At 38.5% G+C, this 16983-nt stretch overlaps 1 protein-coding gene across 1 annotated transcript in view; it reads right to left on the bottom strand.

The window, feature by feature from the left end:
• Nucleotides 1-4483: 4483 nt before the first annotated feature.
• The window catches only part of Irc (Immune-regulated catalase), a 39769-nt gene continuing 27269 nt past the window's right edge, over nt 4484-16983 (bottom strand). The window contains exons 9-10 of the mRNA XM_073959992.1: nt 4690-4855; nt 4484-4623 (exon numbers count right to left, since the gene is read on the bottom strand). Of these exons, the coding sequence (XP_073816093.1) occupies nt 4602-4623; nt 4690-4855 (188 nt within the window). The 3' untranslated portion in view covers nt 4484-4601. The remainder of the gene's footprint in view (nt 4624-4689; nt 4856-16983) is intronic.

Below are 16983 nucleotides of genomic sequence, written 5' to 3'. Positions count from 1 at the left end.
ACAAGGCGTTAGTGACTACTGGGAAGCTCAAATGTCAAATTACGATTCAGTCAAAATATGATGAAAGATACCAAACAACGGTCCTGACCGGCTTTAAAATGGCAAAATGCTGCAATTCGCACAAAAGCAAAATTGATCAATATCAGTGATATTTGCGCCCAAACCCCTCCGAAGACAAGGACGAGCATGCCAAAGACGTTTTTTCGAGCACTTAGAAGAAACATATAACCGTTGTCATGTCCATGACATTAAAATTATTCTAGGCCAAAATTGGAAATTCAGACTCCACAGAGAAACATCTGAAAATGGATAGGCTGATAGCCTTAGAAGCCGTACAAAAAACATGGTGGTTAGCAGTACCAAATTTAAGCATCTCGTCATTCATAAAGGTACCTGGCTGTCTCCAGACCAAAAAAGAAATCAAATTGATCATGTTGTGAAAGAGGGAAGACATTCATCGAGCATGTTGGATATACGATCGTTGCGAGGAGTAAACATAGACTAGCACCATCACCTTGCTGAAGCAAAAGTACGTAACCGATTAAACGTAGCAAAATCCATTCTTCGATACCCGAGACCTCGACCAAGGAACCCATGTTATGACCGGGAGTGTCGTACTGCTACCGAAGATAAAAATGCGGAATATAGGGCTACTCTATAACCAGTAGCAACGCGTAGCGCACGAGAGATGTATCAGGAGAAAAGAAACGTATTTTGCTCTGGAAAATGAAGAAATTTATTTTAATTGAGTCCGAAAATTCTATCAAAGAGTGAAACATCAAACTGTTGGCTTTGGTACAGGCACATCTTCCCGTCGAGACGAGCAAGGTAATATGGTAACAAATACAGAGAGTGTGTTCAGGATATGGAAATAACATATTCAAATCTGTTGGTGTCCAATAGTAGCGAAGACGACGAAGATACCACAACACATCTAATCTCTGGATGTATCCAGCTCGATCAAGATGAGGTAAACAGAAAAAAATCGGCTGAATAATAATAAGGTAGCAGGGGCCGATGGCTTACCAGCCGATCTGTTCAAAGCGAAACCGACACACTGATAAGTTGTATGCATCAGCTAGTAAGCACCGCCTGGTAGGAAGAACGGGTACCCGACGATTGTAACCTGAGTATCCTGTGTCCGTCCACAAGAAAGGAGATAAGACTGTATGACCTTACTATAAGGGCATAAGTCTTCTCCCTATTACATACAAGATAGTGTCAGGGATATTATACGGACGACTAAAGCCTATGGCCAATGCAATAAATGGACCATACCAATACGCAGGGTTTAAAATGCTAACGCCATATTAGCAAAAGCACCGAATATTTGCAGCTTTGCCTGCTAAAATTTCTTGAAATATGTTTAGCAACAATGAACAACGGCAACATGTAGCAAAAAATTTCACAAAAATATTGCTAGCGATGCTGATGCTATTTGATATTGTCGCTTTAATAAAATAGCATCGGGCACGCATACTCATATTTTGCAGCACACATGATCAACACATATCAGAAAAGAGAATAAGCAACAAGGTTTCAACGGCTTAGCCATGTTTTCAGCAAACAATTGTTTTTGAGATCAGGGTTACCAGTGAAATGCACTAAAAATCACGATATAATTAATTCCACTTTTTCGTTCAAAGGACATGTGAATTTTTGGTGAAGTTGTTCAATATATATTTTTTTTAATTTTCAAACAATAATAATTAGTATTCTTTAAGGCCCCCACTCATTTATCAGTCTGTGCCGTCAGTCCGATGAACCCTATCTGTATGTGTGACTGACAAGTGTGTAGCACGAACCATCAGTCAAGTCTAAAAATCTTGAATTTCTCCTCCAAAAATGAATGAATTCTACGTTTTTTGTGTTCCAACACCAACATTATTTTATGTTTTTCAAAATTATTTATTGACAATTTGAAAATAAACACAATTCACCCAGACTGATGGGGGTTCATTTTGAAATCAAAACTATTTTGATTTTCATCAGTCTTGGAAAACTCACACATACATTCTCAAAATTTCAAAAATTTACACATACTACCATAAATGCTGGCAGTCAGACTGACTAATGAGTGGGAGCCTTTAGGTTCTACAATATGATGGAGGCATTTTGACATTAAATGACACCTTTTTTATTACGGCGTTGGCAACTCTAATCAAAATACCACCCTCGGATGCTAATTCGTTATTACGAATGGTCAGCCGACTGCTAAATATGTAGCGTGGTTGTCGATTATGCCTAACGCAAAAAAGATTAGGCGTAAAAAACGAAATAAGCAAAAATGTACAAAAATAAATATGCGTACGGTTGCTTATTTAGCGGTGTGTGTCAATATTGTGTGGCAGTTGAAGTGTACAGCTAATGCTAATGTTTTAGATGCTGGCTTTTAAACCCTGCCAATACGGCTTTAGACCTGGCAAGCCCACCATTGACCAGATATTTACCTGCGGCAAATCCTGGAGGAGACCGAAGAGATGCAAGAGATGGTATCCTCGCAAAGCTTATCCGGCTTTATAAGATGGCTTTAACTGATACTAGGTCCTCAGTTGAAATAGGCAAGAACCTCTCCGAACAATTCAGTACCAAAAGAGGTTTCAGACAAGGAGACACCCTTTCATGTGACCTGTTCAATATCCTGCTGGAAAAGTTTATACGAGATGCAAATGTCAAAAGAAATGCCACGTAGATCGCCGCAGCCACATGTTACTTGCTTATGCTGATGACATTGACATCATGGGACGATCAGTAAAGGAAGTAAGTGATACCTTTAAGAAGGTCGAAGGAGAATCAGTAAAAGTGGGTCTGGCTGTAAACGGCGAAAAGACAATGTTAATGGTATCGACGCGCTCGGAATAACAGCGGAAGTTGGTTCATATAATATTGAGGTTGTAAAAGACTTCGTCTACCTCGGCACCGCCATAAACACAACAAACAACAAAAGTTGTTAAATAAAAAGAAGAATTGTATTGACTAACAGATGCTAATTTGGCTTAAGTAAGCAGTTTAAAAACAAAGCCACATCTCGTCAAACAAAAAAACGCTAATGTGTCGTTCCGAAGGCTGGGTACTTGCGTGGGCAGATAAGTCAGTGCTTGGTGCGTTTGAGATAAAAATTCTTCGATAAATATACGGGCCGATATGCGTTAACGGTGAATATCGACGTCGTAGGAACCACGAGCTGTATCGGCTATGTACAACGATATTAGTATAGTTAAACATATCGAGATACAGCGATTGCGTTGGATAATCCATGTCATAAGAATGAGCGATAATGAACCCCCTAAAAAGGCGTATGAATACGGACCGCATGACTGTTCACGCAGAACTGGAATGTCAAGGCATCGATAGAGTAAACAAGTAGAAGACGAGATCGAAAAGCACGGTATTCCAAATTGAAGAAATAAAGCAACAAATAGTGAGGAATGGAAACATTTTCTCAGGTCGGCTTATAGGACAAATGTTCTGTAGAGGTCCAACTTAGTAACTATCAAAATCAATTTAAAAAAAATAACCAAAATTAGTATTTCGAACGTATTCAAACATGGATATTTTTCCTCAGTCTATGAGCAAAAAATCTTCCTTGTAGATTCAAAAAATTATTTTTAATTTTTATACCCTCCACCATAGGATGGGGGTATATTAAGTTTATCATTCCGTTTGTAACTACTCGACATAATCATTGTAGACCCCACAAACTATATATATATTCTCGATCAGCGTGCAATTCTACATCGATATAGCCATGTCCGTCCGTCTGTGGAAATCACTCTAGAGTCCGAACGGATTGACGTAGGTGGATGAAATTTTGGGAAAATCTTTTATATGTACGTAGGTATTGAAAGCGGGCTATGTAGGTCCACGCTTTCGTATAGCCCCCATACAAAATGAAGCGTGACGCGTCGTCGTTTTAAGGGATTTTTAAGATATGTGTCCTATTTTAGATCCGAATTGGTTGTAATTTTGTATTTTGAGCTTCCAGAGGCTGAGAAACATTTCTACCATAAAATGTTTATATAGGTCCACGTTTTGAGATAGCCCACATAGGACGGTATCTCCCGATTTTTGGTATTTTGAAGGTTTTGGCCTCATTATCACACCTAGATGGCTGAAATTTGGTATTTAGTCTTCGTTGGGGGTATACAACTTTCCCCCAGAAATTTGTAGGTATAGGTCCACGCCATCATATAGCCCCCATATAACGGTACCTTCCGATTTTCGGTATTTCGAAAGTTGTGGCCACATTAATCCACCGAAATATCTGAAATTTGTGGCGGAGGGTATAAAAAGTTCGGCCCGACCGAACTTAACGCCTTTCCTACTTGTTCTTAATGAAATATTAAACAATTTTGACTTTAAGCCATATGCAATTGATTTAATGAAATTATTATTTAAAATTTCAGGTCAAAAATAATGCCAGCTTAAGGTAAGTGCTGTTTCCATTTCATGCCCCCTCCCAAGTAAAAAAACAAAACGTGAATGAATGTTCAATATGTATGTATTTATGCTTATTTCACTACTAAATCTACTATGGCATCGTTATATATTTTTGTATAAAAACATTTTACAAACCGGAAAACGCCCGGCAAGTCTTTATTTTAACAAGAAATAGGAGGATTTCTGGAACGAAAAAAAAAACAATTCAAATCAATCAGATATTATAAAATGTTAAGTATAGCTATTTACTCATTCGATATTTCGAATATATTAGAGGAAACATATTTCAGATTCGAATTTCTGCAGATTAAATCATGTCCGGATATATCCTTATATTGGTTTAAATTGATTTCATTATCGTTATATACATCAATTTTATTGGAATCCAGTCGAGGAATTTGGGCAAATTGTTCAGCTGTAATTAGAGAAAAGGAAAACAAAAATAGGTTTATTGTAGGCTTGTAAATACATATGCATGTACATTAGGGTTATAACTTTTTGACCTTTTTTCGCAAAAATGATTTCCTGTAGCGAGAATGAATTAACTTTTAACTATTAATGCCAAAAATGACATTTATTCCATTTAATTATTAAAAAATATTTTTTAGCGGGGATGTCAAATTCAGTCATGGCTTGTAATACCTTTAAAAGTAGGGGGCTGTCGCAGTCTAAAGTCGCAATGGTATGACCCAATGAATTCGTTGACCATAGGCTTTAGTCGTTCGCACACCGCTATGTGGCATGTATTTATACGCCTTTTTAGCGGGTTCATCATCGCTCATTCTTATGATATGGCCCAGCCAACGTAATCGTTGCATCTCGATACGTTTATCTATACGTATGTCATTGTCTAGCAGATACAGCTCGTGCTTAATACGACGTCGATATTCACCGTCAACGCAGATTGGTCCATAGATCTTTCGAAGCATTTTTCTCTCAAACACACCAATTACTGCCTTGTCTGCTTGCGCAAGTACCCAGGCTTCGGAACCATACAGCAGCACGGGTAGTATCAGTGTTTTGTAAAATGTTTGTTTTTTTTTTTTTTTTTGACGAGATGTGACTTTGTTCTGCAACTGCTTACTTAAGCCAAAGTAGTATCTGTTGACCAACATAATTCTTCTTTTTATTTCACAACAGATGTTGTTTGTTGTGTTTACGGCATTGCCGAGGTAGACGAAGTCTTTTACTGCCTCAAAATTATAGGAACCAACGTCAACAGTTGGTCCGATCTCTATGGATGCGTTGCGCGAGGACACCATCAACTTGGTCTTCTCGCCGTTTACCGCCAGTCGCACTTTAGCAGATTCGCTTTCGACTTTTGCAAAGGTATCAGTTACTTCCTTTACCGATCGACCCATGATGTCAATGTCATCGGCATAAACAAGCAACATATGGCTGTTTGTATATATTGTGCCACTTCTTTTGATCTTCGCATCTCGTATAACCGTTTTCAGCAGAATGTTGAAAAAGTCACACGAGAGGTCGTCTCCTTGTCTGAAATCTCTTTTGGAGAGGTTATTTCCTATTTTAACTGAGGACCGAGTATCAGTTAATGTATTTCTACAAAGTCGAATGAGCTTTGCAGGGATACCAAATTCAGACATGGCTTGGAATACCTTTGAACGTAGGGGGCTGTCGAAGACTGCTTTGTAAACGAGAAAAAGGTGGTAGGTGTCGATCTGCATCTCTTGGGTCTTCTCCAGGATTTGCCGCAGGGTAAATGTCTGGCGAATGGTGGATTTACCAGGTCTAAAACCGCATTGGTATGGTCCAATTATTTCACTGACCATAGGCTTCAGTCGTTCGCATAATATCCCTGACAATATCTTGTAGGCAATGGGGAGAAGACTTGTGCCCCTATAGTTAGAGCATACAGTCATATCTCCTTTCTGGTGGAGAGGGCAAAGGATGCTCAGGTTCCAATTGTCGGGAACTCGTTCTTCCTGCCAGGCGGTGCTAATTAGCTGATGAATACACCTTATCAGCGTATAGCCTCCGGTTTTGAACAGCTCGGCTGGTAGGCCATCACCTCCTGCTCCCTTATTATTGTTCAGCCGGTTTATTGATGTCTGTACCTCATCTTGGCCGTGCCGTATACATTCAATACCATCTTGTAGGATTGGATCTGTGGTATCTTCGTCGTGCTCGTTAGTATTGGGTATCCTGCCAGTTTGGAAAAATGCTCTTTCCATATCCCGAGCACACTATCTGTATGAGTTACCTTGCTCGTCTCTACTAGAGAAAGTGCCTGTACCAAAGCCATCAGTTTGATGGTTTCACTCTTTGGTAGAATTTTCGGAATTCATTCTGGCTCTTGTACATCTCGATTTTTCAACTCTCACTTTTCCATTTCTCTCTTTTTCCTTCAGAAAAGACGTTTCTCCAACAGTTTGGAAAAATGCTCTTTCCATATCCCGAGCACACTATCTGTATCAGTTACCAAATTACCTTACTCGTCTCTACTGGAGGAAGTGCCTGTACCAAAGCCATCAGTTTGATGGTTCCACTCTTTGCTAGAATTTTCGGACTTAATTCTGGCTCTGGTACATCTCGATTTTTTCCACTCTCGCTTTTCCATTTCTCTATTTTTCCTTCGGAAAAGACGTTTCTCCAACAGTTTGGAAAAATGCTCTTTGAAGGAAGTGCTCTTTGGAGCCATCAGTTTGATCTTTCACTCGCTTTTCCATTTCTCTCTTTTTCCTTCGGAAAAGACGTTTCTCCTCTCTCCTTTTCTCTCAATACCACACTCGTGCGCTACGCGTTGCTACATATTGTAAAGTATCCCTGTATGCCGCATTCTTATATACATATATCTTATCGGAAAGAGGAGTGTTTTCGTTAACCAATTGGGTCAGTTGAGTGGAATATTCTGTGGATATCTGTTGTGATTGCAGCTTACCGATGTCCAACTTCTGCGTTGTGTCTGTTCGTACCTTATTTGCTATGTTTAATCGGACACGCACCTTTGCTGGAAAAGGTGGTAATCCGAGTCGATGTTTGCTCCTCGGAACGATCATAAATCCAAGACGCTCGATGAATGGCTTTCATCTATCGCAACGTGATCAATTTTATGTCTTCTTGTTGACCTGGTGACAGTCAGGAGCCCTTATGAATGTCGAGATTCTTAAATCTGATACAGCTAACTACCATATTTTTTGCCGCTGCGAAGTCTATCAGCCTCATTCCATAGTCAGATGTTTCACTGTATGGACTGAATTTCCCGACTGTTGGGTAAAGATATCCGCCTTTCGAAGCGCTTGTAAAATAATCTTTAGTCCAAACGTCATTGTTTTCAGTGGGAGCATGAGATTGTTGAACAATTTTGCTTTTATCTGCATCCTTCATTCATTCACTGGGGTGAAGTTGGATACCGAATGTTTTAATCTCCGACCAACTACAAATCCGCAGCAAAACTCATGCTTTATGTCATGACAACTATAATACAGTGCGTCAGCTGTAGGTGTTGCTGTGACCTATTTTCAAATCCATAGCATTAATATGGGCCTTGTATTTTTCAAACACATCTGCTAATGCCTAAACTGCCCCTGCTTTATAAAGAGTGCAAACGTTCCAGACGTAGATTCGCAGATCACGGTCATTAAAACGTTTGCAAGGGTCATCAACTTTAGAAGGGGTTTGTTTTTCTTTGTTTTTTTTTTCAGAGTTTGTTGCATTTTGGAGGGATGGGTTACTAGCCCAACGCCCAACCCAAGTTTTTAACGTTCTTAAGGGTGGACGCACGGTACATGTTAGCGCACTACCTTTTACGGATGTTAAAGGCAGGTGATACCACTGGGAGGTCAGTGAACTCTTGAAATGAAAGAGGGACCAATATGAACCCTGGGCTTTGTCATGTTATAGCCGATTAGGGCCGTTGCTTGGTACTTTTCATACCCGCACACCAACACTGTTCTATTTTTTCGCCTCGGTTACATTCAAACTAGCTGTGTAACATGTCAAACGGTCATTCTGATCATTTTTTATTCATTATCCATAGCTTCATTCATAGATGGCCTTCAATAATATTTCTTAAGAACCGACCCAGGTGTTTTTCATCACAACTATAAGGAGGATATTCTTTCGTAGACTAAGAAAAAGATATTTAAATTATATTGAAAACTTCTCATACATATTAATGAGCATGATTTTGAGCATGATCACCGTTACTAAGGCACTCATGGGTAACAATGAAAACGAATCCATGACCCTAACTGACATAGTTGCACATACACATTCTATCAAAATGCAATTGTTCCAATTGAAATGGTTTAGCCACCCGGGAGGTAAATGTCCACTCTCAAATAGCGTCTGCATAAAATACATTGACCATTTAGTTGATGTTTTCGTAACATTGTATAATTTATTGAAACACTAAATTGATATTGAGATTGAGAACATGTTAATTATTTTAAATGACCGCTCCGTCAACTAAATATGTATGTTCGCAGCTGTTTTTGTAAAAGTAAAGGTGCAAATAGTCGTATCGTCATCTGAATGCTTAACACCACCATGTGTTGAGTGAGAGAATGGAATCGCGGATGTTATAGAATACTACATCGATTGATTTCTCACAATAATGCTGGCCGGCTGGCTAGCTATATTACGGTGATGGGTGTAAGGTTGACAGCCATACCGTTGAATTGAATACATGAAACATGACAAACGATGGTGAACGACACAAGAGTGACACGATTGAAATGTATTGGCGTCAATTTCATTTCAGTGTCACTGTGTCTTAAGCATGCAAAGTCGAGCACACCACACACTCGAATTGTTTAATTCAAAATTATAATTGGAACAATTAGAGCAGTGGGTATTAGGGTGGTAGTCATTATTTATACACGTAACATCGGCAAAAATAAATGTTATGTTTGTTTTCAGCTCGTCCACGAAGTCGTATATAAAAAGTCCCTTCTGCTTGGCCTTCAGGTTTCATCTAAAGGCGGCCTTCAGCTTGTCTATAAAGACAGCCTTCAGCTTGTCTATACATAAGTCAACCGCTTGTCTATAAAGACAGCCTTCAGCTTGTCTATACATAAGTCTTCCGCTTTTCTATATAAAGATGACCATTAGCTCGTCTATAAAGACGACCATTAGCTCGTCTTTAAAGACGACCTTTAGCTCGTCTATAAAGATGACATTTAGCTCGTCTATACAGACGACCTTTAGCTCGTCTTTAAAGACGACCTTTAGCTCGTCTATAAAGATGACATTTAGCTCGTCTATACAGACGACCTTTAGCTCGTCTATAAAGACGACCTTTAGCTCGTCTATAAAGATGACCTTTAGCTCGTCTATAAAGACTACCTTTAGCTCGTTTATAAAGACTACCTATAAAGACGACCTTTAGCTCGTCTATAAAGACGACCTTTAGCTCGTCTATAAAGACGACCTTTAGCTCGTCTATAAAGACGACCTTTAGCTCTTCTATAAAGACGGTCTTTAGCTCGTCTATAAAGACGGTCTTTAGCTCCTCTATAAAGACGACCTTTAGCTCCTCTATAAAGACGACCTTTAGCTCGTCTATAAAGACGACCTTTAGCTCGTCTATAAAGACGACCTTTAGCTCGTCTATAAAGACGACCTTTAGCTCGTCTATAAAGACGACCTTTAGCTCGTCTATAAAGACGACCTTTAGCTCGTCCATAAAGACGACCTTTAGCTCGTCTATAAAGACGACTTTAGCTCGTCTATAAAGACAACCTTCAGCTCGTCTATAAAGACAACCTTCAGCTCGTCTATAAAGACGACCTTTAGCTCGTCTATAAAGACGATCTTTAGCTCGTCTATAAAGACGACCTTTAGCTCGTCTATAAAGACGATCTTTAGCTCGTCTATAAAGACGACATTTAGCTCGTCTATAAAGACGACCTTTAGCTCGTCTATAAAGACGACTTTAGCTCGTCTATAAAGACAACCTTCAGCTCGTCTATAAAGACGACCTTTAGCTCGTCTGTAAGGGCGACCTTTAGCTCATCTATAAATACGACCTTTAGCTCGTCTATAAAGACGACCTTTAGCTCGTCTGTAAGGGCGACCTTTAGCTCATCTATAAATACGACCTTTAGCTCGTCTATAAAGACGACCTTTAGCTCGTCTATAAAGACGATCTTTAGCTCGTCTATAAAGACGACCTTTTGCTCGTCTATAGAGACGGCCTTTTGCTCGTCTATAGAGACGACCTTTAGCTCGTCTATAAAGACGACCTTTAGCTCGTCTATAAAGACGACCTTTAGCTCGTCTATAAAGACGACCTTTAGCTCGTCTATAAAGACGACCTTTAGCTCGTCTATAAAGACGACCTTTAGCTCGTCTATAAAGACGACCTTTAGCTCGTCTATAAAGACGACCTATAGCTCGTCTATAAAGACGACCTTTAACTCGTCTATAAAGACGACCTTTAGCTCGTCTATAAAGACGACCTTTAGCTCGTCTATAAAGACGACCTTTAGCTCGTCTATAAAGACGACCTTTAGCTCGTCTATAAAGACGACCTTTAGCTCGTCTATAAAGACGACCTTTAGCTCGTCTATAAAGACGACCTTTAGCTCGTCTATAAAGACGACCTTTAGCTCGTCTATAAAGACGACCTTTAGCTCGTCTATAAAGACGACCTTTAGCTCGTCTATAAAGACGACCTTTAGCTCGTCTATAAAGACGACCTTTAGCTCGTCTATAAAGACGACCTTTAGCTCGTCTATAAAGACGTCCTTTAGCTCGTCTATAAAGACGACCTTTAGCTCGTCTATAAAAACGGCATTTTTGTCGCCTATAAAGACCTCTCCCATCGTCTTATTCCATTTTCCACAATTAAGTGTAAAATTAGCAATTTAAATTATTTCAAATGTAAATAGCTCTAAATCCGTATCTTTGTTTTTGTAGCACTCGTACTTCCGGGTATCACAATAAAATGCAGCACGAAATTTTAATGTGTAATTTCCGTTTGTTATAATATTTATACTTTAAATAAATATTAACAACATAAATGACTCCTAAGTGGATTTTTACAGTTCTTAGCTTGGCCACGACGTTCTTTTAATATGTCGGACAATAGAAGAAGTCAACATCTATGCCACCTGTGCTTGGGTCATAATGAATAAAGTCTCTTCCATTAGTCGTGGTTATTTACTCCATGCTGTTCTGTCATTCATTCATTCATTAGTCCAAACCTTTGTTAAAGCAACGAAGTGAAATATCGACTAGTCTACCGCAAGATCACGAGACCATCGATGTCAACAACCAAACCAAACCATTTGTGCCATAAATGTTACAACTATAGCATTTGTTTCTAAGCACAACAAAAAACGCAAAAACAAAATTGCAACGTTTATTGTTGATATATTTGTTTTATTATTTATTCAATTATTGCAAATGTGTCTCCAGTGCACAGTATGTTATTTTGTAATAGATGTTCAAAAACACTTCAGATTTTCATGTTACATCAGAGAACATGTCAACCACTGCAAACAAATTTTGATCAGAAGTCGAACCGAATCAAAAGTTTCTTTAGACTTTCTGATGATGGGTGGATGAAAGACTTGCTGAATATCTTTGGCCCAACAGTTGGAAAATTCAGTCGCTACAGTGAAATACCTGGCAATAGACTGAGGCTGATAGACAGCGGCAAAAAGCATGGTAGCTGTGCCATATTTAAGCATCTCGACATTCCTAAGGCCACCTGCTATCTCCAGATAAAAAAACAAATTGACTACTTTGTGATTGAAGACATTCATCGTTGGATGTACGCACGTTCCAAGGAACAAACATTGACCCAGATCACTACCTTGTTGCACCAATCGGGTACGTGCCCAATAAAAAATAAGAAAAACACCAGAGACAAAGTTGGAAATCGGTAAGCTGCAATCACAACAGATGGCCACATCATCATTCCACTCAACTGGCCCAATTGCTTAACGAAAGCACTCCTCGTCCCTCCTGTTAACATATCAGCACATGCAAACAACCGCAAAATCCATACTTGGGTAGCAGAGGCCTCCACCAAGGAACTCATGGTATGACTAGGAATGTCGTTCTGCTACCGAAGAGAAGAAATGGGGCATATAGGTCTACTCTGCAATCATTAGCCCACAAAAGAGGTATCGGGAGAAAAGGAAAGAAGAGAAACCCATTTTCCACAGGAAAAAGAGAGAAACAGCCTACCAATGAGTGAAACATCACACTGATGACTTTGGTACAGGCACATCCTGCTGCACATGTTGTTGTTGTAGCAACGCAAATATGTTCGTTCGTACCCAGCAAAATGTTTGCCTCCAAAGATGCAGTTAAATTATATGTACAAGTAATCTGGAAGTGCATCCAATTATGCATTTTCACTCATGATTTTTACAAGAGCGTGACTACCGAAAGATGCACTCCATAGCACTGCATTTTAACTAACCCCTTGGCACTGCATTTTAACTGACCCTTGCCACTGCATTTTAACTGCAAATGGATGTGATTCTTTGGATTGCATCCAAAAGCGGTTAAAATGTGAGGAATGTAGTGCCTTTTTCATGACTCCGTTTGAACTGCATCAAAACATGCCGTGATAGAAGTAGTCTATATTGCACTGCTTCCAATTTATTTTGCTGGGTATATAAGGTTTAGGTTTCAGTTATAAGGTTTAAGTTTCACTGTATCCAGACTCAAAAGTTCTGCAATCTGGACAACCAGTCTGGGCAGTTAAACAAATAAAGCGTGTAGTGGCATCAATTCGTGCCCAATACGAATTGAGGAGGCTGCATTGTCCGGATCTTAACTGGGCTTAAACCTTTCGTATTTGCCTTGTCATCTGGCGTTCTTCTGCTGCAATGGATGGGGGGAGGGGTGGTCCCCAAGTACGTCATTACACTGTATCTCTGATCTGCCTGCGCGACTATATCCGGGTGAATGCTATTCAAGCCTGCCTGATAGACTCGTTGGTCTAGAGGCTCACGTTTATATCTTTGGACCTCTCTCTATATATCATGAAGATTTCTTCTGACGTGCCTTAGTACTGCATCGACAACATCCTGTTGTGCTGATGCACCGGTAAAACTTATGGCGACTGGCAACACGACTGGCAAACTAGACCAGATAGTTTTCATGCAGCCTTCGTGCGAGATGCAAATGTTAAAATTAAAAAAAGTACCCGATACCTTTAAAGAAGTCGAAAGAGAATCTGGTAGTAAATGGCGATTAGGCTATGGTTATGGTAACAATGCGCAATGTGTCCACCGAACTTGAACTAACTGAGGTAGTTCAAGACTTCTTCTACATCAGCACTGTCAAAACCACAACAAATAATCATCTAAGTAAAAAATTTAAAAAACACATACCGTAAAAAAAACACTTAAATGCTACTACCCGTGCTATCTATATCTATTTTATATTTGAGTTTGGTGATAAGTGACAGACTGGCAGACTGACTGACTCATCATCAACGCCCAGCTAAAACGGCTAAAGCTAGGAGCTTGAAATTTTACCAGTAGGTCACTGTTGGTGTAAATGTGCGAGATAAGGCCGGGCTTTGCAAAATTCGTCCTGGAACCACAAAAAATAACAATAACAAAAATCCTTATTATTCACTGTTATTACTTACTTATGTACTTAGTTGGTAACACATTTGTCAAATTAAATGCTATAATTTCTTAATACCGTAAAATATCACAAACAATTTCAAATTTTGTAGTTTACTTGTAGGCGCATTTATTTTATCGTAAACCAATATATATTGGAAAGACAATGAAGGTTGTTATTTTCCATTGCAACAGATGTCGCAGTTGGTGATAATGGTATAAACTTCATACTGATTTACGAATGATTTACGTCTCTTTAATAATTTCGTTTTCACATAACAGGTGTCGCACAAAAGATTTTCTTTCTTTAAAATCCAGTTAGACAAAAAATGATTACAAACGATGAATTTGTAAACATTTTGATTTTCAATTTCAAATTAAATCAAAAATTCTTTCAATAATGTTTGGTTTGTTGAACGTATGAGATGCTGTTGAAGACAGAATTAGGGTATTAAATTCAGAAATCGGTCAGAAATAACAAAAATAATTTCTATTAAAAAATAGTTTTTCTTTTTAATTGTGTCACTTCCGCTAATGAAGTAGCGGGCACATGCTAGTCTATATATATAAAAGAGTAGTGAGGTGAGTGACTGACTGACTGATTCATCAGCGCCCAGACGAAACCGCTGAAGCTAGAAAGTTGAAATTTTGGGTGTAGGTTGCTGTTGGTGTGTAGGGGTGAGATAAGGCTGGGTTTTTAGAAATTCGACCTAGAAGAGTACGAAAAGTACTAAAAGGTACTAAATACGGTACCCTTTGTATTAGGCAAACGGTAAGAGCTAGAATTCTAAAATTTGGAATGAGGGTAACTGATGGAGAGCTAGAAAGATGTACCAAAGGGTTTTTTGGAAATTCGAACTATAAGTGTACGAAAAGTACAAAAGGGTACTAAATTTAGTACAATTGAGATTTGGGTGAACAGGTAGAGCAGGAATCCTGAAATTTGGAATGAAGGTCACTGATAAAAAGTAACGATGAAAGGTTTTTGGAAATTCGAACTATAAGGGTACGAAAAGTACTAAATGGTACTAAATTTAGTACAATTTGGATTTGGGTGAGCGGATAGAGCTGGAATACTGAAATTTGGAATGAAGGTCACTGATGAAAAGTAACAATGAAAGGTTTTTGGAAAGTCGACCTATTAGTGTACGAAACGTACTAAATGGTACTAAATTTAGTACAATTTGGATTTGGGTGAACGGATTGAGCTGGAATCCTGAAATTTGGAATGACTCCTCATTGACTGATGGAAATTAACAAAAGTACTAAATGGTATTAAATTTAGTATAATTTAGATTCGGGTGAACGGATAGAGCTGGAGTCCTAAAATTTGGAATGAGGGGTCATGATGGGGAGTAATAAAAAAAGGTGTTCGAAAATTCGAACTATTAGCGTACGAAAAGTACTAAATGGTACTAAATTTAGTACAATTTGGATTTGGGTGAACGGATAGAGCAGGAATCTTGGAATTTTGAATAAGGGTCACTGATGGAGAGTAAAAAAGACAGGTTTTTGGAAATTCGAACTAAATGTGTACGAAAAGTACGAAAAGAACAGTTTCTATGGAACTTAAAAGATTAAACATGTCCTGGCAAGAAGTTAAATTTATGTGTAATAATAGAGAAGAATGGAATTTTCTTGTAAATGCCCTATGTTCCCAGGTGGAATGAATAAAGGAAAAATAATTAGATTAGCAATTGTTGTTTAGAGTGGAGGTAGGGATGAAGTTTTGAAAATTCGCACTTATTTATACAAAAAGTACTAAATAGTAATATAATTGCTTCAGCGGAACATATAAAGCTGGAAAAGTGAATTGAGGTCGGGATATATGTTGAGTATAAGGAAGTAAGCTTTGAAACGTTTAATTATGTGTACGAAAACTTTGGTAACATGTTGGTACCAAAACCATTTTGGTATTGTGTAAACGGTTAAAGTGAGAAATACCTACTATAGGTGAACGAAAAGTACTAAATGGTACTAAATTTGGTGTTGGGTGTAGGAACAAAGCTTGGATTATATAATTTGGATAACAAATACGAAATGGAAAAAATATTTGTTATGAAGATCACTCTGAACTTTGAGATAAAGTTCGGAGATCGGTTGGAAAATGTGCATAAAATCTTCAAAATACCTCTTCTAATAAAAGTGGATTGAAGTAGACATTTTTTAAATTAAGCTTTTATATCCTCTGAGTATTCAAGGTCCAAATGTAAAGAAAATTGGACAGTATAGATTTGTTCTTTTTTTAAAAAAACACTAAGTCGTGGGGTACCGTTATATGGGGATATATTCCAAAAATTTTACGAACCTATTCGGGTTCTTGGCGAAACCGCTGAAGCTAGAACCTTGAATTGTGAATGTGCGTTATTGTTGTTGTGAAGGGGTGAGATAAAGTTTAGTGTTTGGAAATTCGTATTGGGAGGGAATGCTGTGTAAGTGAAGGAGTAAAACCATAAGTCAAGTCTGAAATTTGCAATATGAGTCGCTGTTGGCGTATGTCTGTGATATGAGGTCGTAGTTTTGGAAATCCGAAATAAAAAATATGGTAGCTGTGTAGGGGTGCGATACGGCAGATATGTTTTTTTGGAATTAAAGGAATTAAGTCGATTAAATGTTGGTATTAAAAATAGGTTTTAATACAACAGAATCGTCAGTGTTCACCACTTCCACATTAAATATTGTTAATATATATTTTATGCCCTTTCCGCATACGAAGTAGCGGGCATTTGCTAGTATACATATAAAAGAGCAGTGAGGTGAGGTATTCACTGACTGACTGATTCATCAGCGCCCAAACGAAACCGCTGAAGCTAGAAAGTTAAAATTTTGGGTGTAGGTTGCTGTTGGTGTGTAGGGGTGAGATAAGGCTGGGTTTTTGGAAATTCGACCTAGAAGTGTACGAAAAGTACTAAAGGGTACTAAATATGGTAACCTTTGTATTAGGCAAAGGGTAAGAGCTGGAGTTCTGAAATTTGGAATGAGG

This window comes from Musca autumnalis, unplaced genomic scaffold, assembly GCF_047663935.1.
Source record: "Musca autumnalis isolate F117 unplaced genomic scaffold, ASM4766393v1 scaffold_1, whole genome shotgun sequence".
NCBI lineage: Eukaryota > Metazoa > Arthropoda > Insecta > Diptera > Muscidae > Musca > Musca autumnalis.
This window is presented reverse-complemented; position numbering and strand designations above follow the sequence as displayed.